Consider the following 24,578-nt stretch of genomic DNA (forward strand, 5'->3'; position numbering starts at 1 on the left):
AAATATCACCTGACTAGACATGCTCAGATATCATTCCTGATAAAGATGGCAGAGTTTGTCATCAAAACATTGGCTATAATCAATACCTGTACCTGGCAAAACATCACTGTTTTGTTGAACACTGCCTTAGAACTGCAGTCCGGCATGGGATGTGAGACTTGGTCTGGGAGTAAGTTTTGCCAGTGTTGTCGCTTCCTCGTCCAGATATTTCCACTGTCCCAGCAATTGTTTCACAGAGGGTGAGGAAAGCTTTTCACACTCGCCCTTCTTGCATCTCCTGGGGGAATGCAGTGGGGTGCTTATGATTGGTGCAACAGTGCTAAATCTCATTGGTGAATAGAAATGACCCAATCAGAGAGATGCTTTGTTCACCAATCAACCGATCACAACAGTAGAAGCGTGGAAAATGACTGTCCGCTCCCTTAGGTACATTGAAATTAGAAGAAGGCAGCCAAAAAGATCTTCTGTTGAAATCTAATCAAGACGTTGCAGGTCTGTTTTGTCAACTCCGTCTCCTTATTGGTTCCTGTTACAGATACCCAACTGCATTAAACTCTCTTGGAGAATTTGAGGTTCAGCCCGTAACCAGTCAGAATAAAACTGACTCTCAGCTTCAGCTTTCGGATGGTAACGTGTGATTTGGTGCAGGCAATAATCCATAATTCAGATACTCCTCAATTCTTTTGTTTCCTTTTTTTTGTCTACAGTTCTTTTTTGTTTTGTCTGCTTCTGTCATGTTCATTATGGATTAACAACCACGGCCCATCATCTATCAGTTATGTCCAACCTCAAACGCTGTGATCGAAGGAAAAGGGAAAGGAAGTTATGTCATCATCATAGCTCACCTGACTCTCTGCCTGAAGGTACATAAAATGGGGCAGCTTCTGAATTTTACCTCATTGAGTGTCATACCCAGATACACAGGAATTGCTTCACTGCATGATTAGATTATGGAAATTGTAGTAGAGAGCACTGTACTACAGTAGTAAACGGCAATAATGTGTGGGCTGGGATTGGAAATAACACTATTTCTTCAGTCCAGACATCTCATTTTTTCTTTCTTTTTGTTTTTGCAGTTTGTTGTCTTCTGCACACTGGTGAACGCTCAAGTTGGTGCAGTCTTTCAATGATTCTGTTATGGATTTATTGAGTATGCCCACAGGAACCTGAGTCTCAGGGTTGTATATGGTGATGTATATAAGTCGATAATAACTTTAGCTTGAACCTTGAAATGTAGAAGTGTCAACATTCGTAACACAGTTGGAGCAAAGTCTAAGAGAACGGTGCGTTAGCAAAAGATGAGGTGATCATGATGTGATCGTTATCAGTTATGAGGCACTGATGATTAAATGTTTATAACAAGTAATACATTTCTTAAACTGTGCCTGTAATCCCTCAGCTGCCCCCTTTGCTACTGAGCGCCCCCCTGCCACTGCCCTGCTTAGAAACTCCCACTGCCCCGGGGAGAGGGGTGTTATTGCCCACCAGGACCACTGGTGGTGCACACTCGGTGGGGAAGGGGGTGTGAGGAGGCTGTTTCCTTGCTGTCGCTCTCCGTGACTTTATTCCAGTTGGGATCAGCAGATTTGGCATCTTGAATTTAAGCACCCAAGCTTCAATTCAAGATGCCTGTGAGCTCGAATTGTTCTAGTGCCTGATTTCTGACGTCTTTCACCCGATCTGCTTTTTTGAGTAGGAAATCCTCAGAGGGTGCCCTTGCAGCGCAGGACACAGACTCTTTCACCCAAGTGGACCGAACATCCACCCCAATGCCCCGGCTACAGAGGAGATAAGGGATGATGGACCGTTGATTTAAGAGAAATGCAGTGTTAGAATGTTACAAATGACTTTCACAGACATTAAAGACCCTCATCACATATAGACAAATAATTTTTAATTGTATTTATTGCATAATAAATAAATTAGTCCCTTTTAACATTTTTTTGCAGACAAGACGACCCATATGGCTTTACATAACAAAGAACAGCAGTATCAGTCTGTAAATGGAAGGAGACAGAATGGATCCTGAAATGAGAATTCAGCCTGTGTATAAACTGAAGGCTGCAATCGCTGTGCAGTGGAATGAATTCCAACAGAAGATGGCGGATTCCTCATCGTCTTCCACTCATTGTGTTAGCTACTTTGAAGAGTGTCTTGGGCTGAAGTCTCCTGTCCCCACAGGTTACATTCAAAGACAAGGACTGTTTTTTTTTTTAAAGTCTGGTCTTTAAACTCCAGCTTAGAGACCTATTTCTGTCTTTGTGCCAATGGATTCGGTGCTGTGAAGCCACAAGTCCAGAGGAGCGGAGTTAGCTTGTGATGCTACCTCCGTTTGCGCATGCTGACTTCCATTCTCCCCAATTCTTCAAACGATTGATAGAACAGCTCGAATTCCTGGGAGCCCCAGCCCCTCCACAAGCACAGTCGCCAGTCTCCAACGTCGTCTCGAAAGCAGCAGACCACTGTGTCCTTTGCCACAACGGCAGCCTCTACCAGTGTGCTGTGGGAGACGGCAATGTGAGAGAGCGGAGTAAGTAACAGCAGTGAAATGCAAAACAATTTCAGCAGGTTTGTAAACTTTCCATTTTCCAGCTCCAAGCCTGAAAGTTATTGCTCCATGCAGTAAAGGGCTGCCAAATATATATCAGTTTCATAATAGGGTTTGCTTTTCTCACAGTATCTGACCAAGTGCAAGCTGAGCTGAACATCAGAAGAAACAAACTGCGGGAGGAACTCGGTGGGTCAAGTAGAATCTGTGGGAGGAAAGGAATTGTTGACATCTTGAGTTCTGGCCTGAAACATTGACGGTCCCTTTGCACCCAGAGATGCTCCTTGACCCGCTGAGTTCTTACCATGGACTTGTTGCTCCAGATAATCACATTAAAGGGACATGGAACGGATCAAGTGATTATGAGTCCATTAGTTTCAAGATAATTATGAAGAAAGATAGCACTGGTACTGGGGTTGTGATTCAAAATTGGAGAAAGGCATCTAAAATACTACGTAGTTTCTGAAATCTGATTGATTACATAGCACAGGGATACTTCTAACAAACTTAAAAACTAGGAAATATATTAGAAAGTTCTGATTTTCTAAACATGGTTGTTACTAATCAAACCTAATAAAACACGTTCCCTCTGTGCAGTTGATGCATTGGTATCCAGTTTAGGGTAACTTGGGCATGGAAATCAGGAGATGATTTTTAAAATTTCTGTTTGGCACTACTTATTTTAATTTAACTATTTAATGTACATATATATTTACTGTAATTTATTTGTTTTGCTACATTTATCATGTATTGCATTGTACTGTTGCTGCAAAGTTAGCAAATTCCACGACATATGCTGGTGGCATTAAACCTGACTCTGATACATCTCAGTTGTTGCACCCTCTCACCTCTCCTCGGTAACCGATCCAGCGTTCAGCACAGCCACCACCTTGCCTTGTTCCCAGCCGCCCTGGCTTTGAATTTCAATCACAATGATGTCACCACCATGCCTGCAAATAGACCAACAAAGCATCAATTGACCTGTCAATACCAATGCTGAGGGCAGAGGGAGAGAGCAGTGTGACCTGCATCTCACTCGGTGCAAGGAATGCGAGGGGCTGCTGGAATTACAGGCGTCAGGAGCAGTCGTGCAAGAGAAGAGTGGTGGTGGGAGGCTTGCTTCGTAGTTTAGGGGTGAAGGAGAGGCAGTGGTGGGAGACAGCTGGGCGTGAATGCATGGTATCTAAAACTTTGACAAATTTCTATAGATGTGAAGTAAAGTACATTCACACCCTGGCATGAAAACACCAATGCCCTTGAATGAAAAATCCCATAAATAGTAGTGGCTACTGCCCAGTCCATCGCGGTTAAAGCTCTCCCAACAATTGAGCACATCAACATGGAACACTGTCAGAGGAAAGCAGCGTCCATCTTCAGGGACCTCACCACCCACGACATGCTCTCTTCTCATTGCCTCCATCAGGAAGAAGATACAGGAGCCTCAGGACTCATATCGCCAAGTTTAAGAACAGTTATTACCCCTCAACCATCAGGCATCTGAAGCAAAGGGGATTAACTTCACTCAACTTCACTTGCCCCATCATCAAGATGTTCCCACAACCTATGGACTCACTTTCAACGACTCTTTATTTCATGTTCTCAATATTTATTGCTTATTTATTTATTAAAATTCTTTCTTTTTATATTTACACAGTTTGTTGTCTTTTGCACACTGGTTGGACACCTAAGTTGGTGTGGCCTTTCAATGATTCTATTATGGTTATTATTCAATAATGGATTTATTGAGTATGTCTGTAGGAAAATAAATCTCAGGGTTGTATATGGTGGCATATGTACTTTGACAATAAATTTACTTTGAAAATTGAAGTGCTCTCTTGCATTTCTTATACTCTTCAGGTACCTCATTTGCCTATACCTGCTATGCAACTTTTTCTTATCTGGGGCCTCTATATCTCTTGAAAACGAGCTTTCCTTGCCTTTTATTCTGACAGGAACATATGTATTCTGTACTCTCAAACTTTCACTTTTGAAAGCCTCCCACTTACCAAGTACACCTTTGCCAGAAAACAATCTGTCCTAATCCACACTTGCCAAATCCTTTCTGAAACCATCAAAATTGGCCCTTCTCCAACTTAGAATCTTAACCCATGGACCAGACCTATCCTCGTCCATATTCACCTTGAAACTAATGGCATTATGGTCACTAGCTGCAAAGTGATCCCCAACACAAACTTCCGTCGCGTGCCCTGCTCATTCCCTAATAGGAGATCCAGTATCACACCCTCTCTCATTGGGACCTCTATGAACTAATTAAGGAAACTTTCCTGAACACATTTGACAAGCTCTTTCCCATTCAGCCCTTTTACAGTATGGGAGGCCCAGTCAATACGTGGAAACCTACTATCATGACCTTATGTTTCTTGCAACAGTCTGCGATCTCTCTACAAATTTGCTCCTCTAAATCCCGTGGACTGTTGGGTGGCCTATAATATAATCCCATTAACGCAGTCATACCTTTCTTATTCCTCAGTTCCACCCAAAGTAGATGAACTCTCCAGTCTGTCTTGATTGGGTACTGGCGTGATATTTTCCCTGACTAGTAATGACACCCTTCCTCCTTTAATCCCTCCCACTCTGTCACGTCTAAAACAATGGAACCCCAGAATATTAAGCTGCCAGTCTTGCTCCTCCTGCAAACAAGTTTCAACAATGGCTACAATGTCATAATTCCACACGCTGACCCGTGTTCTGAGCTCATTCGCCTTCCCTGCAATATTCCTTTCACTGAATTATACTCAGCTCAGAACATCAGTCCCACCATCCTTGGCCTTTTGAATCCTGGCTTTGTATGTAGGCTTAACAGCACCTTTCTCCAAAACCATTCCACTATCTGTCCCCATCCCCCTGCAGCTCGAGTTTAACCTCACCCCCACCCCCACCCCCCACACCATGCAGCACTGGCAAACATTCCTGCCAGGATATTAATCTCATCCAGTTCAGGAGCAAACCGTCTCTTCTGTACAGGTCCCACCTTCGCTGGAAGAGAGCTCAATGATCCAGAAATCTGAAGCCCTCCCCCTACACCAACTCCTTAGTCACATATAAAACTGAATAATCTTCCCATTTCTGGCCTCACCGGCACTTGACATGGGTAGCAATTCTGAGATCACAATCCTGTTCTGTAATTTAGCACATAACTCCCTGAATTCTCTTGCAGCACCTTGGGACCCTGGCAGCCCTGCTACTCATGCCATTGGTACCTACATGGACCTCGACCTCCGGCTGCTTCAGACCGCCGTGGACGCGATCTGAGCCCGGCACCCAGGAGGCGACAAACCATCCAGGAATCTCGCTCTCGTCCACAGAACCTCCCTTCTGTTCCCCTAAACAACGAATCCCCTAACACTGCAGCTTGCCCGTTCTCTCCCTTCCCCTCTGAGCGACAGAGCCAGACTCAGTGCCACATCGCTGAGGCTTTCCTCCGCTGGGTCAACTCCTCTAACAGGTGTACCTGCTGTTGAGAGGAATGGGTACAGGGGGACTCTGCACTGGCTGCCCTTCCCCGTTCCCCCTCCTCATGGTCACCCACTTAACTACGTCTTGCACCAGGGGTGTTGCTACCTCCCTCCACGTCCTGTTTATCGCCCCCTCAGCCTCCCGAATGATCCGGAGTTCACCCAGTTCCAGCTCCACCTCCTTCACACAGCCTGTTAGAAGCTGCTGCTGGATGCACTTCTCGCTGGTTACCCAAGACACTGCTTTGCTTCCTCGCTCCAACCTCGGCGATCTATAAACTTCCCTAAAGCCAAGTGAAGATCAAATTACTGCAATGAAAGAAAGACAATGCAGGGAACGCTCAGAAGGTCTGGCAGTATTGTGAAAAGTGAAACAGAGTTAACTTTTCATATTTTTTAAACTCTGACCACCATTTCTCTTTCCACAGATGCGGGATAATTTGCTGAAGGTTTCCCGCATCTTCCTATTTCATCCTACGAGCTGAACCCTGTTGATGTTTAGTTTAATTCCCAGTACAGAGCAGCATCAGAATCACAGAAAAGTAAAGAAACAGGCCCTTTGGCCCATCTAGTCTACGTCTAACCATTTAAACTGCCTACTCCCATCAACCTGCCCTCCATACCCCTACCATCCATGTACCGTACCTATCCGAACTTCTCTTAAACCCTGAAATCCAGCTTGCATGCACCACTTGTGTTGGCAGCTCATTCCACACTCTCAGTTTCCCCTCAGAAATGATCAGCTCATTAAAGTAATGTTTTGTTTTACCTCAATTACACAAAACCGGATTTAATAGAAGCCATTGATATACCTCCACTTCGAGGATGTTAATTAAAGTAACGATTAATTCATTGATACACTAGAAATGAAGAAGCCCGAGTATTTGCCACCCTGCACAGTTTGACTGTTTGCAACTATTCACCAATCCTGCACTGGTATCAGCAGTGATTCTGGCTTTGGAAAGCGTGAAGCTCACCTTGGTATCCATAACGTGTCCTTCACTGTGAGGACCTTTACAGCTTGTAGGTGCTTGGGATTATCTGCAGCTGGGGAGACGTTCTCAGGCGCACCACCTTTGTCTGGATCTTCGTAGGTCAGAGAAGTGGGAGCGCTCGTTGGGCTGGCAGAGGAGACGAGCAAACTGATGTTCCTGTCGGTGGAGTAGGAAGAGCTGGAGGACAAAGAACAGTAATCGGTCATGGAGTCACAATGTCTTATTATCTGAGTGCCAACCTCGTCGTGGAAGATAATGCTGACGTCGGTGGAATTGGTTTCACTCGTGTCCTTGGGTGTGATGGCGATGTTTGCTGTGGCACTAACAGGCTGCTGGATGGGAAACACATCTCTCAATGGATTACTGTCACTGCAGGCAAAGCGAGCACAGATCTGATAAGCACGGTACATCACCAACGTGCTCGTCTTGTCATCCAGACACCAGATAGTCTCTTCTCCATTACAGCCCAGGTTACACGTCATTGAGACGACCTGCGAAGGCGGCTGGTACGGTTCCAATCGGCGAATGATTTCTGTAGTTAGCGTGTCGACGATCAGGATCCCGGGACCGTTGCTGTACCACACCTCCGATTCGTTGTTCACCGTTATCATGTCAGCCACCGGGTATGCGTTCTGCCGCGGGTCGCTGTCGGGGATTTTGAACCGGAAGTTGTTTGCGGAACGCGAGCACAGGTAGGACGACCAGTCCTTGGGAATTTCACTGGCCAATGAGTAGACCGCGACCATTCCATCGGCCATGCCAGCCAGCATCAGTGGACATTTCTGTGGGAAGATGGGCAGTGGTTAGAATATGACTCCGATAAATGAGCCTTACCTCACATCATGAAAATGACACAAGAACAATCTTCCTGGGCAGCCGACCTGTCACAAAGCTCAGCCATCAACTGGAATCAAACATACGACTGTAAGGTTTTGTGAATAAAACTTGCAGAAGTAATTTTATTTGCTTAACAAATAAATTTGCTTGTCTTCGGTGGATTTAATTGGGTATTTTAAGAGACTCTTAGATAGGTACATGGAGCTTAGAAAAATAGAAGGCTATGTGGTAGGGAAATTCTAACCAGTTTCTGGAGTAGGTTACATGGCCTGCACAACATTGTGGGCCGAAGGACCTGTAACGTGCTGTAGATTTCTATGTTTCTAACAAAAGCCACAGCCCTTTACTTCTGTTATGAACAAAGCAAAAACAATCACCTTACACTGACATCATTATGTCATCCACCGTCTCTTAAAATGAACACAACTTGATGACAGGGTTTGTGGATTGTGTAGAACAGTTTCCATTATGAACAATGTGTGTCATCCGTCACCCTTCACATTATCCTAGACTGCCATCTACATCTGAAATGGTTTCTCTGCTGTGTGCCAGTCAGACTCCGGCACAGCAGCGTAGCAGTCAGCACAATTGCTTTACGGTGCCAACAATCACCGATTGGGGCTCAGTCCCCTCTGTTGTCAGTGAGGAGTTTTCAAGTTCTTCCCGTGACTGCGTGGGTTTCCTCTGGGTGCTCTGGTTTCCTCCCACGTTCCAGGCGCGTATGGATGAAAGAATTCTGGACGCGCTGTGTGGCCGCTGGAGATGTGGTGACACTCGTAAGCTGTCCCCAGCACAATCGTCTGACTGTGTTGGTCACCGACACGGAACGATGGTCCAGGAGAAATCCAGTGGATAATGTCATGTCCTGGACCACATGAACACACGCCAGAGAACACTGCAATCCTTTGGTGGAAGAATGCTTAACACAAAATTCCCTATCAAAGTGACATTTATCATCTTTACTGTCCACTGGCACTGTGCTGTAAGTTGTGAGGGGAAGAGTTAATTGATGACAAATTATGCATCCTCCTCCCATGGTCTCCGACAATACAGGTCATCTCCTCGTCACGTCACAGTTCTGCTCCTGTCAACTGCTTCTGTAACCCGAATGGGTTGCAATTTGGAATTGTGGCTGTAAACAAGGCCCTCATTCAGGGCTCCAACAGTCCTTCCAGGTGAGGCAACACTTCACCTGCAAATCTGCTGAAGTTGTCTACTGTATCCGGCGTTCCCGATGCGGCCTACTTGTGTTCAACCTAAACTAAGGGACTGTTTTGTTGCGCGCCTCTGCTTCATCTGCCAAACCAGAATTACCCAGAGGCCAGCCATTTTAACTCTTATCCCAATTGCTGTTCCAAAATCTCGATCTATGGCCTCTTCTTCTGCCACGAAGAGGCCACTCTCAGGGCGGAGGAGCAACACCTCATATTCCGTCTAGGTAGCCTCCAACCTGATGGCATGAACCTCGGATTTTCCTTCCAGTAATTTTTTAATTCTCTCTTTTTCTTTCCCCCTCGCCCTTCCTCATCCTCCCGACTCTGACCTCTTACCTTTTCTCCTCACCTACCTATCACCTTCCCTGGTGCCACTCCTTCTCCTGTTCCTCCCATCATCCACTCTCCTTTCCTACCAGGTTCCTTCTCCTTCAGCCCTTTACCTTTCCCACCCACTCAGCTTCACTTACCACCTTCCAGCTCTCCCTCCTTCCCCACCCCCCACCTTTTTATTCCGGCATCTTCTCCCTTCCTTTCCAGTCCTCACGAACGGTCTCAGCCTGAAACCTCGGCTGTTTATCCATTTCCATAGTTGCTGCCTGAGCCACCGAGTTCCTCCAGCATTTTGTGTGCGTTACTCTGGAGTTAGAATATCTGCAGGACCTCTGGTGTTTAGGCTCGCACCTGGCGGAGGTTAGCTGCCGCCCACAGCAGCTGGGAAATCCGTCGCACCACTCGTTTGTACCCGCAGGCTGTATAGGAGTCGGCCATTCATAAGCTGAGGAGGACCTGTACCCAGAGGTCACACTGGGAATTCCACTGACCAACCCTGCCTCACCCCCAGGGTTGACTACAGGTAGAAGCTAGGTACTTCTGAAGCATACAGGAGATCCATTTGAGATGAAATGGCTAGGTTCAACAAGGGCCAGGGAACAGAGCAGGAATGCTTTCCATTTGTCATCTAATAATATTTTTAATGCACTTGTCCTGATTAAATTACAGACTTTGAGAGTAGAATTATGGCAGGATTAGAAAAATATTACATGCTCATCTGGATGTGGCTTAATTGTTGACATATGGATCTTGAATTACAGCTGGCATCCTCTGGTCTCCTGCCAGAAGAACGAAGTTGGAAAAACAGTGTCTGTGCACATTATATCTGGGCTCTAAGCCGGTACGGCTTCTCCTCTTGCTGAAGTTGCAAGGAATGTTTGGGAGGCTGAGAGTCGATCACCGAGTCAGAATCATCCAGCATATGCCAAACACCTTGCACCTATTCATACAAAACCTACTTTCCTGCGCCCAGCATTGCTCCACACTCACTCATACTCACTGGGAGACGGCATTAGGATTTCGAGGAAGATAATTCAATGGGCTAATCGGAAGACTGGTTCAATTGTTCAGAAATCGAATGCATCTCAGACACTCGTTATTGCCTGCAGGAGGAGGAAACCAGAGGTCTAAGAGTCAGTCCTCATTGGAAGATCAGAGGTGGAGAGGGTCAGCAACTTGAAGTTCCTCTGTGTTATCATTACAGAAGACCTGTCCTAGGTCCGGTATGTAAGAGCAATTATGAAGAAAGCAAGGCAGTGCCTCTACTTCCTTACAACATACCAAATGCTGGAGGAACTCAGCAGGCCAGACAGCATCTATGGAAAAGTACTTACAGTTGACATTTTGGCCGAGACCCTTCATCACTTCATGAGTCCTGATGAAGGGTCTTGGCCCAAAACGTCGACTGTTTACTCATTTCCACAGATGCTGCCTGGCCTGCTGAGTTCCTCCAGCATTTTGAGTGTTGCTTGGATTTCCAGCATCTGCAGATTTTCTCGTCTTCTTCTACTTCCTTAGCAGTTTGTGAAGATTCGGCATGTCACCTAAAACTCTGACAGTCTTCCATAGATGAGTGGTGTAAAGTTCATTGACTGGCTGCAGCATAGCCCAGTATGGAAACACCAATGCCCTTGAATGGAAAATCCTACAAAAAGTAGTGGATACAGCCCAGCCCACCGTGGGTAAAGCCCTCCCCACCACTGAGCACATGAAACATGCAGCACTGACATCAGAGACCCCCATCACCCAGGACACGATCTCTTCTCACTGCTGTCATCAGGAAGGTGGTACAGGAGCCTCACATCACCCAGGACACGATCTCTTCTCAGTGCTGTCATCAGGAAGGTGCTACAGGAGCCTCAGGACTCTCACCACCAGGTTCAGGAACAGTTATTACCCCTCAGCCATCAGGCTCTTGAACCAAAGGGGATAACTTGACTCAACCTCACTTTGCCCCATCATTGAAATGTTGCCACAATGTATGGACTCACTTTCAATGACTCATCTCGATATTTATTGTTTATTTATTTATTATTGTCATTTGTTTTTTTGTGTACCTGCATAGTTTGGAGTCTTTTGCACACTGGTTGAATGCCCAAGTTGGTGCAGTCTTTCACTGATTCTGTTGTGGCTATTATCTATTGAGTATGCCAGAAGAAAATGAATCTCATGGTTTTATATGGTGATGTGTACGTGCTTCGAGAGGCCTGTAGAGCTCCACAGAGCACTGGAAAGCCCTTCAGGTCATGATGTTGTGTTAAACCAGTTAAGCTAATAATGCCCAGTGAAACTAACCCTTCCATCTGTAGATGGTCCACATCCCTCCATTCTCTGCACATTCATGTGCTTATCTAAAAGCAGCTTAAATGTCTACCAAAATGCCTTTGAAGGAACACTGGCAGAAGGAGGCAGTGTGTGGAATGGAGGAGGGACTCCTTTCTTCCCTCCACAGTCAGAACAGCCTCAGACTCAGCTTCTAATGTGTGCTTTGTGATGGAACACACCATCGCAACCCCATCAGGGAGCTGATATTGGCATTGCGAGTAAATGCCGGTGTTTCCACGTCTGATCTCCCCACTGAGATTCAGTTAGCCTGTCAGGGTATCGGTTCCACCCCTGGGCATTTGTCACCCGTGTAGCTCAGAGCTAATTCTGTGTCAGGGTGCTGCTCCGCTTTGGGGTACTCTGGTGCCCAGCTGGAGGGCACCAGCGCCAGTGGAATCCTCACCTACATCCATACCATCCCGGAAATAAACCCCCTCATCTCAATCTCCAAACACCCCCTTCCTCCCCAATCACCCACACACCCACAACCTGACCGGTGTGATGAGCAGAGTGGTGGCGGGGGGGAGACTACTGGCACATTATTGATGACGTTTTCATTGTTGTTACCTGGCTTCCACGTGATACTGGCAGGAAACACGTGACGACGGCAGGAACATCCAGGACCAGCAGGGGCACATTTAAGGGACACATCCCTTTAAGGCTGTATACCTGAATTTTATGATCCTATTAAAAAGAAAACACAAGAGAATTAAGCAGGAGCATGTTGCAGAATGAACAGACAACAAAGGCAAAATTAAATTGACCGATGTATGACAAACCCCCTCAATTCAAAACGAGTTTAAAGGTGAGTTAAGCACTGACAATGGGAAGGAATAGCCATTGCACAGAAACACCAAACACAGAGGACTTCACCTGTGTGTTGGTGGGATGTGGTCCATCTATTCTCACAGGTTGTACCTATATCACATTAGTTAAAGTTAAAGTCTGTCCCGAGCCTTACAGGTTCATCGGGCCGGTGCTTATGCTGGTTTCCGTGGCGTGAAGCGACTGAGAGTATGAGACTCCCCCGGGATAGGACGCCAGTCTATCACGAGGTTAACTCCCAGCATTTTCCCGGTACCCATTTTCAGCTGGGTGGACTGGAGCAATGTGTGGTTAAGTGCCTTGCTCAAGGACACAACACTGGGGCTGGGGCTGGGGCTCAAACCTTCAGATCGCTGGTCCAACTCCTTAACCACTTGGCCACGTGCCACACAAGTCATGTACACAGCCAGTATTTGTTACCCAGGTTGAGATGGAGAGGAGATGTCCCTTTAAACATGATACTCTAATGAAGGTATATCCTTAGTACTGTTAGGCAGTAAGTGTAAGCATTATGACTCGGTGTGGAGAAAAGAATGCCCAGATACACTCAGTGGCTTCTCTACTAGGGATATATATCTATATACCTATACCTTCTCTATATACCTGCTGATTGATGAAAAAGATCTAATCAGCCGATCATATGGCAGTAACTGGCGCATGGTCAAGAGGTTCAGTTGTTGCTCAGATCAAACACCGGAACAGGGAAGAAATGTGATCTAAATGACTTTGACCATGTTGGTGTCATACAGGGTGGTTTGAGTATCTCACAAACTGCCGATCTCCTGGGATTTTCATGCACAACCATCTCTAGTGTTTACAGAGAATAGTGAGACACACAAAAGAAAATCCAGTGAGCAGTGCTGTGGGTGAAAATGCCTTGTTAATGAGAGAGGTGAGAGGAGAATGGCCAGACTGGTTCAAGCTGACGGGGAGCAAGACTGAATCAAATAGCAACATGTTACAACAGTGGCGTGCAGAAGAGCATCTGTGAACGCACACCATGTTGAACGCTGAAGTGAATGGGCCACAGCAGCAGAAGATCACACCTGTACCTAATAAAAGGGCCACTGAGCGACTCACAAAGTTCTACAGACGTACAGTGGAGTGCATTCTAACTGGCTGCGTCACTATCTAGAATGGGAGGTTGCTACTGCACAGATTCGAAGCAAGCTGCAGAGAGTTGTAAAATTAGTCAGCTCCATCATGGGCACTAGCCACTATAGTAGCCAGGACATCTTCAAGTATCCGCCTCCACCACCGTTGCCCGCAGCCCATTCCACGCACTCACCACTCTCTGAGTAAAAAACTTACCCCTGACATCTCCTCTGTACCTACTCCCCAGCACCTTAAACCTGTGTACTCTTGTGGCAACCATTTCAGCCCTGGGAAAAAGCCTCTGACTATCCATATGATCAATGTCTCTCATCATCTTGTACACCTCTATCAGGTCACCTCTCATCCTCCTTCGCTCCAAGGAGAAAAGGCTGAGTTCACTCAACCTGTTTTCATAAGGCATGCTCCCCAATATAGGCAACATCCTTGTAAATCTCCTCTGCTGTAGGGAAATGTTACAATGCTATAGGGAAAGTGAATGTTCATTATGGTGGAAGGGGATTGCTTCGCTCTGGATGATAAACAACCTTGTTACTGAATCTGTAATAGTCTAAACAAATGGAGAATTTGCCTTCTTAATTGGTGGAAAGGTTTCTGGGACAGAGGGAGAGTCTCTTACTGCAGGATGTCTGACCTTTCCTTGCAGACACAGTATATCTGTGGCTGGTTCAGCTAATGGTTTCCCTCAGGATGCTGATAGAAGGAAACTTGAGAAGATTAATCCCGTATATAACCATGAGATTAATTTTCTTGCAGGCATACCCAATAAATCCATAATAGAATAATAACCATAAAGCAATCAATGAAAGACTGCACCAACTTGGACATTCAACCAGTGTGCAAAAGACAACAAACTGATGCAAATACAAAAACAAATAACACTAATAAATAAGCAATAAATATTGAGAATATGAAATGAAGTGTCCTTGAAGGTAAGAGTCTGTAGGTTGTGGGAACATTTCAATGATGGGGCAAGTGAGGTTGAGGAAAGTTATCCCCTTTGGTTAAAGAGCCTGACAGTTGAGGGATAGTAATTGTTCCTGAACCTGGTGGTGTGAGTCCCTTCTTCCTGATAGCAGCGGTGAGAAAGGTCACGTCCTGAGTGGTGAGGGTCCCTGACGATGGATGCTGCTTCAAAGCAACAAGGTTTCTTGTAGATGTGCTCACTGGTGGGGAGGGCTTTACCTGTGATGGACTGGGCTGTAACCACTATTTTTTGTAGTTGTTTCCATTCATGGCATTAGTCTTTCCATCACAGGCTGTGATGCAACTGTCAATATACTCTCCACTGCACATCTATGGAAGTTTGTCAAAGTTTTAGATGTCACGCTGAATATTCGCAAACGCCCAAGCAAGTAGAGGTGCTGCCATACTTTCTTTGTAATTGCATTTATATGCTGGGCCCAGGACAGGTCCTGTGAAATGATAACACTGAGGAATTTAAGGTTGCTGACCCTCTCCACCTCTGATCCTCTGATGAGGACTGGCTCTGGACCTCTGGTTTCCTCCTGAAGTCAATCATCAGCTCTTTGGTCTTGCTGACATTGAGTAAGGGGTTGTTGTCATGGCACCACTCAGACAGATTTTCAATCTCCCTCCTATATGGTGATTCATCATCACCTTTGGTTCAGCCAACAACAGTGGCGTCATCAGCAAACCTGAATATGGCATATCGGAGCTGTGCTTAGCCACAGAGTCGTACGTGTAAAGCAGGTAGAGCAGAGGCTGAGCACACAGCCTTGTGGTGCACCTGTGCTGATGGAGATTGTGGAGGAACTGATATTGCCAATCTGAACTAACTGCAATTTGCAAGCGGGGAAATCAAGGATTCAATTGCACGAGGAGGTATTGAGGCCAAGGTCTTGAAGCTTATTGGTTAGCTTTGAGATGATAGTATTGAATGCCGAGCTGTAGTTGATAAAGAGCACCCTGATGTCTGCATCTTTGCTGTCCAGATGTTCCAGGGTTGAGTGAAGAGCCAATGAGATGGCATCTGCCGGTAGGCAAATTGGAGCAGATCCAAGTCGCTTCTCAGGCAGGAGTTGATGTGTTTCTTCACCAGCCTCTCAAAGCACTTCGCCACAGTGGATGTTAGTGCTACTGGACGACAGTCATTGAGGCAGGTTACCACGTTCCTCTCAGGCACCAGTGTATATGAAACCTGCCTGAAGCACGTGGGCACCTCATAGAGCCGAAGTGCGAGGTCCAAAATAACAGTGAACACTCCAGCCAGTCGATCAGCACGGGTTTTTAGTGCTTAGCCAGGTTCTTTGTTTGGGCCGATGCTCTATGTGGGTTCACCCTCCTGAAGGCTGCTTGCACGTCGGCATTAGAGACTGAAATCACAGGGTCATCGGGGGCTGTGGGAGGTAGTGATGGTTCCCCCATGTTTTGATGGTCAAAGCAAGCACAGAAGGCATTGAGCTTATCTGGAAGTGAAGCCCTGCTGTCACCTATGTCTCTTGATTTAATTTCATAAGAGGCGAAAGTATTCAAGCCCTGCATCCTTCGTTGATTCAAGTTTAGTTTAGAATTGCCACTTTGCCTGTGAGATGACATTCCAGAGATCGTACCGGGACCTCTTGTAACTTTCTTAGTCACCAGACTTGAAAGCCTCTGATCCGGCCCTCTGCAGATTGTAGATCTCATGGTTCGTCCAGAGTTTCTGGTTGGGGAAGACTCTGAATGATTTTGTGGGGACACACTGGGCTACAAATGTTTTAATAATGTCTGTGACGACCATGGTGTATTGAGGTCTACAGATGAGTCCTCTGTCCACCAACTCAAAGCAATCACTTAGCTGCTCCTCTACCTCCCATGACGACCTTATCTCTGGAGCTTTGCTCTTTAGCCTCTGCTTGTATCCAGGTAGAAGGAGGACTGCCAAGTGATCAAAACCCTGATTCCTTAGCTGAGAATAGGCATTAGATGTAATCATCAGATTTCTTTGTCCACAGGTTATCCAGTCTCATGAGCTTTCACAGAGCATCTGTGAAGTATCTAAAGGGGATTCTCTCACAATTATCAATGTCAGTGCTGTGGGGATGGTGATGGTCATAGCTTAACAAATATGATACTGCCTACAGGCCTTGAGGAACCACGCTTCTGTTCCAGATCTCAATGAAGAGGAACCTGCAGGGTTGCCTGGCTGGGTGCGATCTGCATTTCTAAGTTCTGGATTTATTTTTCTTAAGCTCTTTCAAAATGTTTGACCAAACTACATGGCTTTGCTTGCCCATGTCAGAGGGGAGTTGAGGGCAAACTATGTTGTGCACAGGTCTGCTGTCCTGAAGGACATCAGTGAACCAGGTGAGCTTTCACAACCATCCACTGGTTACAAGGTCACTGTTAACAACAGCAATTTCCACCCCTACTTAAAGAAAGACCTTTTTCTGGCAAGGTGGGATTTGGACAGTTCCAGAAAATCACTGCAAGACACTGGATTATTTATCCAGTAACATAACCACCACGTTACCATTTCCAAGGCAGCTCATGATTTGCTGGAAACTGAGATACTGCCTTAGTTCTGACGTTCAGTCCAGGGAAATCTGAGCTTTGGCTGGGTGCCAAATGGAAAATAAGTTCCAGAACTGAATAGTCATATTTGTAACGGGACTTGGAATCTACTGACAAATGCTTATATATCAACCGACTTTAAAAGCTTTAAACTTGGTAAAGTCAATGGTAACTTTATTTAAAACCTCAGCAGTGGGGCACGATGACAGTTGCAGTATGAGGGACGCAGAAGAGCGTCCACTGGACAACGATGGCTCTAGAGCAAGAGGATTAGAAGGCTGCTGAGAAGTCTGACTCTTGTGTGGGGACGTTCTGGAGCTGAAGCTGAACAGTTATCAGCCTTCGCGTTTGGAAATCCTTGTACTTTCTTCACTGCACACTGAGAGATTTTTTTTTTAGGTGAAGGGCAGAATTTCATCTTGTTCTTCCATTTCCGGTCTCTCCTCCTCCCTCACCGAGAGTAAGAGGCACAAACTGAGCCAGCTCTGCTCCTGACAGGACATTGTAAAGCAGGGGTTCCCATCCCTTGGTAATGGTATTGGTTCATGGCATAAAAAAGGGTGGGAACCCCTGTCCTAAAGCAAAACTCACTCTGCATTGGGAGAAATTCAGATATGCTTTTAGATAATGGCAAAGTTATTTCCCATGGTGGGGGATTCTAGGGCAAGAGGGCACGGCTTCAGGATTGAAGGACGTCCATTTAGAACTGAGATGCATCCAAGGGTATGGGGAGAAGGCAGAGGAGTGGGCATGACTGGAAGAATTGGATCAGCCCATAATTGAATGGTGGAACAGACTGGATGGGCCAAATGGCCTACCTCTGCTCTGATATCTTAAGGTCTTAAATACAAATACTGGATTAATAATCCACCCATCAATAGCAGTGCTTAAATTTTGTAAGCTATTTAAGTAGTGAACTGTGTACAGATAAATATCATTCGTAACAGCACCAAAGCTGCAGAAAAGTGTGCTGTAAATTTAACAGAATAGAAATAAACCTCACACACACAGTGCCAAAGTGGAGGAACCGAGTATGAGCATTTCAGCCTGTACCTGTGTTCTGCTGTCTCCCATCACTCACCTTCGTTGCTGTCCACAAAGCCGTCTGCAGCTTCACCTGGCAGCTCAGTCCAACGCCAGGGCAGCTGATGTGATCGACTTCAATCAGTCCTTTGTCCATATTCACCACGCTGTAATTCCTACCAGTCATACAGAAATATAAAGCATAATTCTGATAGAAACACTCTCCCTAAATTCTGCCAATACTTCTTCAAAGAGTGCATTAGTTGAGCAGAAAGGGATCCAGAGATACTGGGCTGGATTGTATCAGCAGCTTGATATGCCCTTTTCTCATTGCTACCGTCAGGAAGGAGGTACAGGAGTCTGAAGACACAAACTCAATGATTCAGCAACAGCTTCTTCCCCTCTGCCATCCGATTTCTGAATGGACATTGAACCCATGAACACTAACTCACTACTTCTTTAATTACTACTTATTTCATTTAATATATATACCAATAATTCACACTCTATTCTCTATCATTATGCACTGCAATGTACTGCTGCCATAAAGACAACAAATTTCATGACATATGCCAGTGATATTAAACCTGATTCTAACTCTGCCAAACAGCTTATCCCTTAGCATTGCAACACGAAGTCCAGGAACACATTGGGAGATTGGTATCAGCACTTTACACCTCTTGTGTGGCCACTGGACTTGGTATTGAGTCCAGGGCCAGAGAGCTCCTACATCTGACCATTCGGCTTTGCGAAGCACAGCTCTGTTCACCTGAGTCAGATCACCAAATAGGATCTCAAAGCCGAGGACAGTGAAGTGTTTAATCTCTTTTTGTTTTACTTAAGAATTAATGTGCCTGTTGAACGTGGTTTTAAGTAAGCTTTGGCTGTAAATGAACTTAATCGCTTTGATTTATTTATCAGTGTATCAGATTGCTGGTTATGTTTACAAGGAGACCAAGTCCAAGTGACATTAACACAAGAGACCCTGCAGATGCTGGATATCCAGAGCAACAGACATGAAATGCTCGAGGAACTCAGCAGGTCAGGCTGCATCCAAGGAAGTGAACAATCGACATTTTGGGCCAAGACCCTGCTTCAGGACTGGAAAGGAAGGTGGTTAGGGGTGGGGGGGGGGGGGGTGCAAGAAGAAGCCAGATTAAAAAGGTGGAGGGAGGAGGAGGAGGATAGCTGAAAAGTGATGGGTGAAGCTAGGTGTGCGGGAAAGGTGAAGGGCTGGAGAGGAAGGAATAGGAGAGGAGATAGGATAGGAGAGCAGAGGGGACCATAGGAGAAGCGGAAGGAGGTGAGGCACCCCGCGGGGGAGGTGATAGGCAGGTGAGAAGTGTCATTGATAGTCAGAAGGTTCCAGGAGCAGCTCAGTCACTTACTCTGCTCTATGGGACTGTGAAGGCTAGAGCCAAAGTAAACTGCTGAGATGCCAAAGATTTGTGCAACTGGGAGGGCAGAGGTCAGAAGCAGCACAGACTGACCTGTTTTTGTCAATTCATTCCATGACTTACTTCCATACCTTCCCCTCCTACTCAGAGTTGGAGCCTGAACAAGACGGCTCGCAGGCTCGGTGTCGTATCCAGTTTGTGAACGGTCTTATTCACGTCCCAACACTGAGCTGCCCCTGCAGGGTCCTACAGCCTTCTGATGATCAATGACACTTCTCTACTGTCCCATTACTTTCAGCACCTCTACAACACTGCTTCAGCAAACAACTGATGAGCATTGCGCTCAACTGAGATCCAAGCATGATGCCCCACTGGTGATAATATGCCAACCTGAGAAAGATCTGTTTATCACCCGCCCAATAACATTCCTCCAAATTCCCTGTGCTCCGTTCTCATGTGTGGGGCTTTACTGAAACCATTCTGAAAATCCAAATATAACACAGCCTTTATGGAGTCAACTCGTCACATACTTTAAAAAGGTCAGTAGGTTGGTCAGACCTGATTTTCTCCTTTACAGATCCGTGCCGATTCTGCTCAAACCCATTGTCGTGTCCAGTGTGGGCTGCTCCAACATTCATCAATACAGATTCCAACATCGTCCCTACGACTAACGCTAGGCTAACAGATTTGTGGTTACCATCTTTCCCTCCTTTCTTTAAAAAAATGGTTACCTTTGCTACCCTGCAACAGTTCCAGAATTTGAGGAATTTCGGAAGATGTTACTCATAGCATTGACCATCTCTATCGCCACCTTTTTCAAAAGTCTGAGATGTACAGTAGATCTCTTAACCTTAGGATTTATCAGATTTTAGTTTCATCAACTTCCCTCAAACTATTATCTCATTAATTCTTCAGTCCCTCATTCTTGCTAGACCCTCGATTCTTTATGCTTCTGTTTTTATTCTTTCAGTGGTTTGTTGCTGTGAACTTTATCAGCCTCTTCATTGGACTTGGCACTGTTAAATATTTCCTGTCAGCCTTGCTTGAACTATTTTCCTATTGGGTTTCTGCGCCTTGAAGGAATAAAGTTAGGTTTTCCTCTATAAATGCTAACCATTGCCTGTCAACCTTCATAGTTTGCAATTAATTCTTCCCAATCAATGATAGCCATCCTTCCTTCATATATTCATAGTTTCCTTTGTTTAGATTTTAAGTCCCTCATTTTGGAATGAATTACATCATTTTCATACTCAATGTAAAGTTCCATTAGATTTTTCTCAGCAAAATCAAATTTTGACGGGTTTGATGAAAGTTCTTCAACCTGAAATATTAAATCTATTTCCTTTTTGACAGATGCTGCCTAAAATAGAGTACTCTTTTCCCCAGCTGGGGAGAATGAGTTTAGTGCCAATATCAGAAAGGTCAATCAAAACTACTGAAGCTGGAAGCAGAATCATAGAGTTATACAGCATGGAATCAGGCTTTTCGGCCCACTTAAGCCATGCTGACCATGTTGCCTACCTGAGCTAGTCCCACTTGCTTACATTTAGCCCCAGATCCTCGAATCCTTTCCTGACTATAAATTTGTCTAAACGTCTTTTAAATGTTGTAATGGTATCTGCCTCTGCAGCTTATTCTATATATCCACTTCTCACTGTGTGGAAAAAGTTACCCCTCAAATCCCACGTAAATTTTTCTCTCTCACCTTAAACTTAAGGTGGTTTTAGACTCCTCTACCCTGGGAAAAAGATAACGCCCACCCACATGATTTTATAAAAAGTCGCAGAGAATCCAGCCTCTCCTTAGTAACTCAAGCCCTCTAGACCTGTTAACATCCCTGTGAATCTTTCCTGCTCTGTCCTGCTGAAGCTAAACCACAGAATGCTGGATATGTTCAGCGGGTCAGGCCACGCGCACTGGAAGAGAACAGGGTTAGCACAACGCTTTCCATACCAGTGACCCCGGTTCGATTCCAGGCACTGCCTGTAAGGAGTTTGTTAAACTCCCTGTGACTGGGTGGGTTTCCTCCGGGCACTCTGGTTTCCTCCTAAAGTCCATAGATGTACCGGTTGTAGGTTAATTGGTCATTGTAAATTGTCCTGTGATTAGGCTAGGGTTAAATCGGGGGCTGCTGGGTGGCGAGGCTCGAAGGGCCGGACGGGCGTACTCCGCGCTGTATCTCAACAGAAACTAACGTTTCACTTTGAAGAACCTTCATTGGCATTTCGGGAATACCCAATGGGTTACCCATGTTAACACATCTTGAACTCAACCTTGCTGAGGTTTGGAGCATCTGCAGTATCTGGTTAAGCACCCTTCTATCCAAAGAGGGATTAGCCTGTAGCAAGAGGAGGAACAATGTGACTGCACACCATGCTGGAGATGATCGGGGCTCCCACTGCTGAGAATGTCAGTAAGGCATGGTGGTGGCACAGGGGATGAGGTACTACCTGAAAAATGCACTTAAGTCACTTGTCTCTGACAGAATGTCCTAAACTCAAGGCTTCAGACACATGGGAGAACCAGACCCTCTAGGTCCTCCTCCAAGTCAGCATCCTCCTCCTCTGGAAATGTATTGTCAGTCCTTCATTGTTAATAGGTCCAAATCCTAGATCACCTTACTCAACAGTGCAGTGGGAGGACCTTCACTAGGGCTGGGATGGTTCAAGAAGGTGCTCACCAGCACCTTCTCAAGGACAACGTGTGCTATCTCCCAAATTCCAAACATGGAAGAAACTTAAGGTTCGCCACACACACCTATCAAGCCCTCAGCATCAGCTCCAGTTATTGGACTTTCTGTGTGCAGATTCGGACCCCACTCTTACTGCCACATTTGAGTTACATACGAGTAGATTACAAGGTCTTTAGAAAGAGATCAGATATGTTTACCTAAAATTTAAAGTTACACTGTTCAGTGCTTAGTATATTTGTACACGTACCAGGTGAGAATGTGGGGGATGGGTGGTAGGGAGGCCGGGAAAGGAACAAAACACTACGTTATACCTCTTGCTTCCTTCTTCATCCCAGAAAATAACTGTGTGCTCAAGGTCTCGAGAAGGACAGAATAATTCTTGTCTGCCGCACTGCAAGGTATACATGAAGGCTGGAAAGCTGGGGTCCTGCATCAACCTGATGGCAGAGCTTGCTCCCGGCCGCTAAAGAGGGAGACAAGGAAAGCACGGTTCAGCAGAGATTTCTTCGCTTGAAGGCTGCTCGAGATAAAATCGTAGTCACATTATAACCTGAGACTTGCACTGTGTTTATCACCTCCCCCTGCTCTGGCGTTGCAGACTGAAGATGGAGCTGTTCCAACTTGCTAATCACCTGGAATCCCCAGATTAAAACTGCAGGGGCTGAACATCTAAAGTAAAACCAGAAAGTGTTGAAAACAGTCAGCAGACCAGCCGTGGCGTGAGAAACTAGTAACGTTTCAGACAGAAGATCCTCCAGCAGACTTGCTGCATGATTCCAGCATCGTCTGTTCCTTCATTTCCATCTCTACTTAAAATCTTATTTCATGTTTTGCAACTTCTTCCTTTGACTGGGAAGGAGATAGCGAGCTTAGTGACATGGTGTAATGGCAACCACTTTTCCCTCATTGTCAGCAAAACAAAGAGGTGGTCATTGGCTCCAGAAAGGGAGGTGATGGACACACTCCTATAACACAACACCCAAGGTGTTGAAGTTCAAGTTTCCAGGTGTGGACATCACCAATGGCCTGTCCTAGTCCAACCACGTTGATGTCAGGCCAAAAAAGCTCATCAATACCTTTACTTCCTCAGGAGGCTACAGAAATTTGGCATGTCCCTGATGACCCTTATCAACTTTTATTGATACACCATATTGCCTGGATGCATAACGGCTTGGAATGGCAACTGCTGTGCATGTGACTGCAAGAAGCTGCAGAGAATTACGGTCACAGCTCAGCACATCACGGGGAACAGCCTTCCCTCTAAGGCAGGGGTTCCCAACTTTTTTTTATGCCATGGACCCCAGATTTACTGAGGCAGCCAGAAGCATAGGCAGAGTCCATAGACGACACTTCTTGCTGCCTCAGTAAAGCAGCCAGCATAATCAAAGACCCCACCCACCCTGACCATTTTCTCTTCTTCCCTCTCCCATCGGGCAGAAGATACAGAAGCCTGAAGGTGCAAACCACTAGGCCCAGGTACAGCTTCTACCCTCTAAGCCTCTTGAACAGACTCTTGGCTTCACAGTCCACCTCATTATCTCGCACTTTATCATTCACCTGCTCTGCACTTTTCCCAGTAGTTGTTACATGTTATTCTGCATTGTTATCGTTTTACCTTATTCTAGCTCAATGCACCGTGTAATGATTTAATCTGTTTGAGTAGTATGCTGGGCAGGCTTTTCACTTTAGCTTGGTACGTGTGACAATAATGACCCAAAACCAATACTAATATCACATTTTCTGCTCCACTGTTTAATTCTTCCTGTTCAAACTACATTAATTCAGACTGTCACCCTTCCTGACCCACTCTACAACTCATCCCTTCCATAACCATCTGCTTCTTCTTGGTCCTTCTCGTCACCCTGGCTACTACCAGCCAACACAACCTTAACCAGTATCTATGCAATAAAACAGGCTTCCAGCCTCCTCTGTGAGGCCAGTCTTTCTTCTGTTGTCTTCCTCTATACTTCTCCCAGATTCCACCCACCTTGGTGACAGATGGGGCAAGCTAGGGGCAGGATGGAAAATTATCGCCAGATTGGTTGGGAGTGTTAGACTTGTTAGGTGTAGGACAGGAGCAATGAAGCACTGTCCAAAAACTGAGGTAACCACCGGGCTGTGTGGGAAGTGGATCTGAGAAGTCTATGACAGGGGACTTATCAGAGTTGAAAGCAGTCTCACAGAGCGCTTTACTCTGATCTTCAGTCCAATGAACCACACTGACCTTTGAGTTACACTAATCCCATTTCATTTTCCCCAGATTCCCATCAACAACCTCAACAGT

The 24,578-nt window shown here is 45.7% G+C and overlaps 1 protein-coding gene and 1 long non-coding RNA gene across 2 annotated transcripts in view; one reads left to right on the forward strand and one right to left on the reverse strand.

The window, feature by feature from the left end:
- The first annotated feature begins 724 nt into the window (after positions 1-724).
- Positions 725-2,212, forward strand: LOC140718805 (uncharacterized). Its single transcript, XR_012096794.1, has 2 exons — positions 725-863; positions 1,077-2,212. It is a non-coding gene; the product is annotated as an uncharacterized lncRNA (long non-coding RNA).
- lrrk1 (leucine-rich repeat kinase 1) overlaps positions 1,878-24,578 on the reverse strand; it is a 197,640-nt gene continuing 174,939 nt past the window's right edge. The window contains 6 exon segments of the mRNA XM_073032977.1: positions 1,878-2,500; positions 3,397-3,498; positions 7,002-7,801; positions 12,296-12,412; positions 18,264-18,381; positions 22,606-22,757. Of these exon segments, the coding sequence (XP_072889078.1) occupies positions 2,323-2,500; positions 3,397-3,498; positions 7,002-7,801; positions 12,296-12,412; positions 18,264-18,381; positions 22,606-22,757 (1,467 nt within the window). The 3' untranslated portion in view covers positions 1,878-2,322.

The sequence above is a fragment of the Hemitrygon akajei genome, chromosome 30 (genome assembly GCF_048418815.1).
Source record: "Hemitrygon akajei chromosome 30, sHemAka1.3, whole genome shotgun sequence".
In the NCBI taxonomy this organism is placed as follows: Eukaryota; Metazoa; Chordata; class Chondrichthyes; order Myliobatiformes; family Dasyatidae; genus Hemitrygon; species Hemitrygon akajei.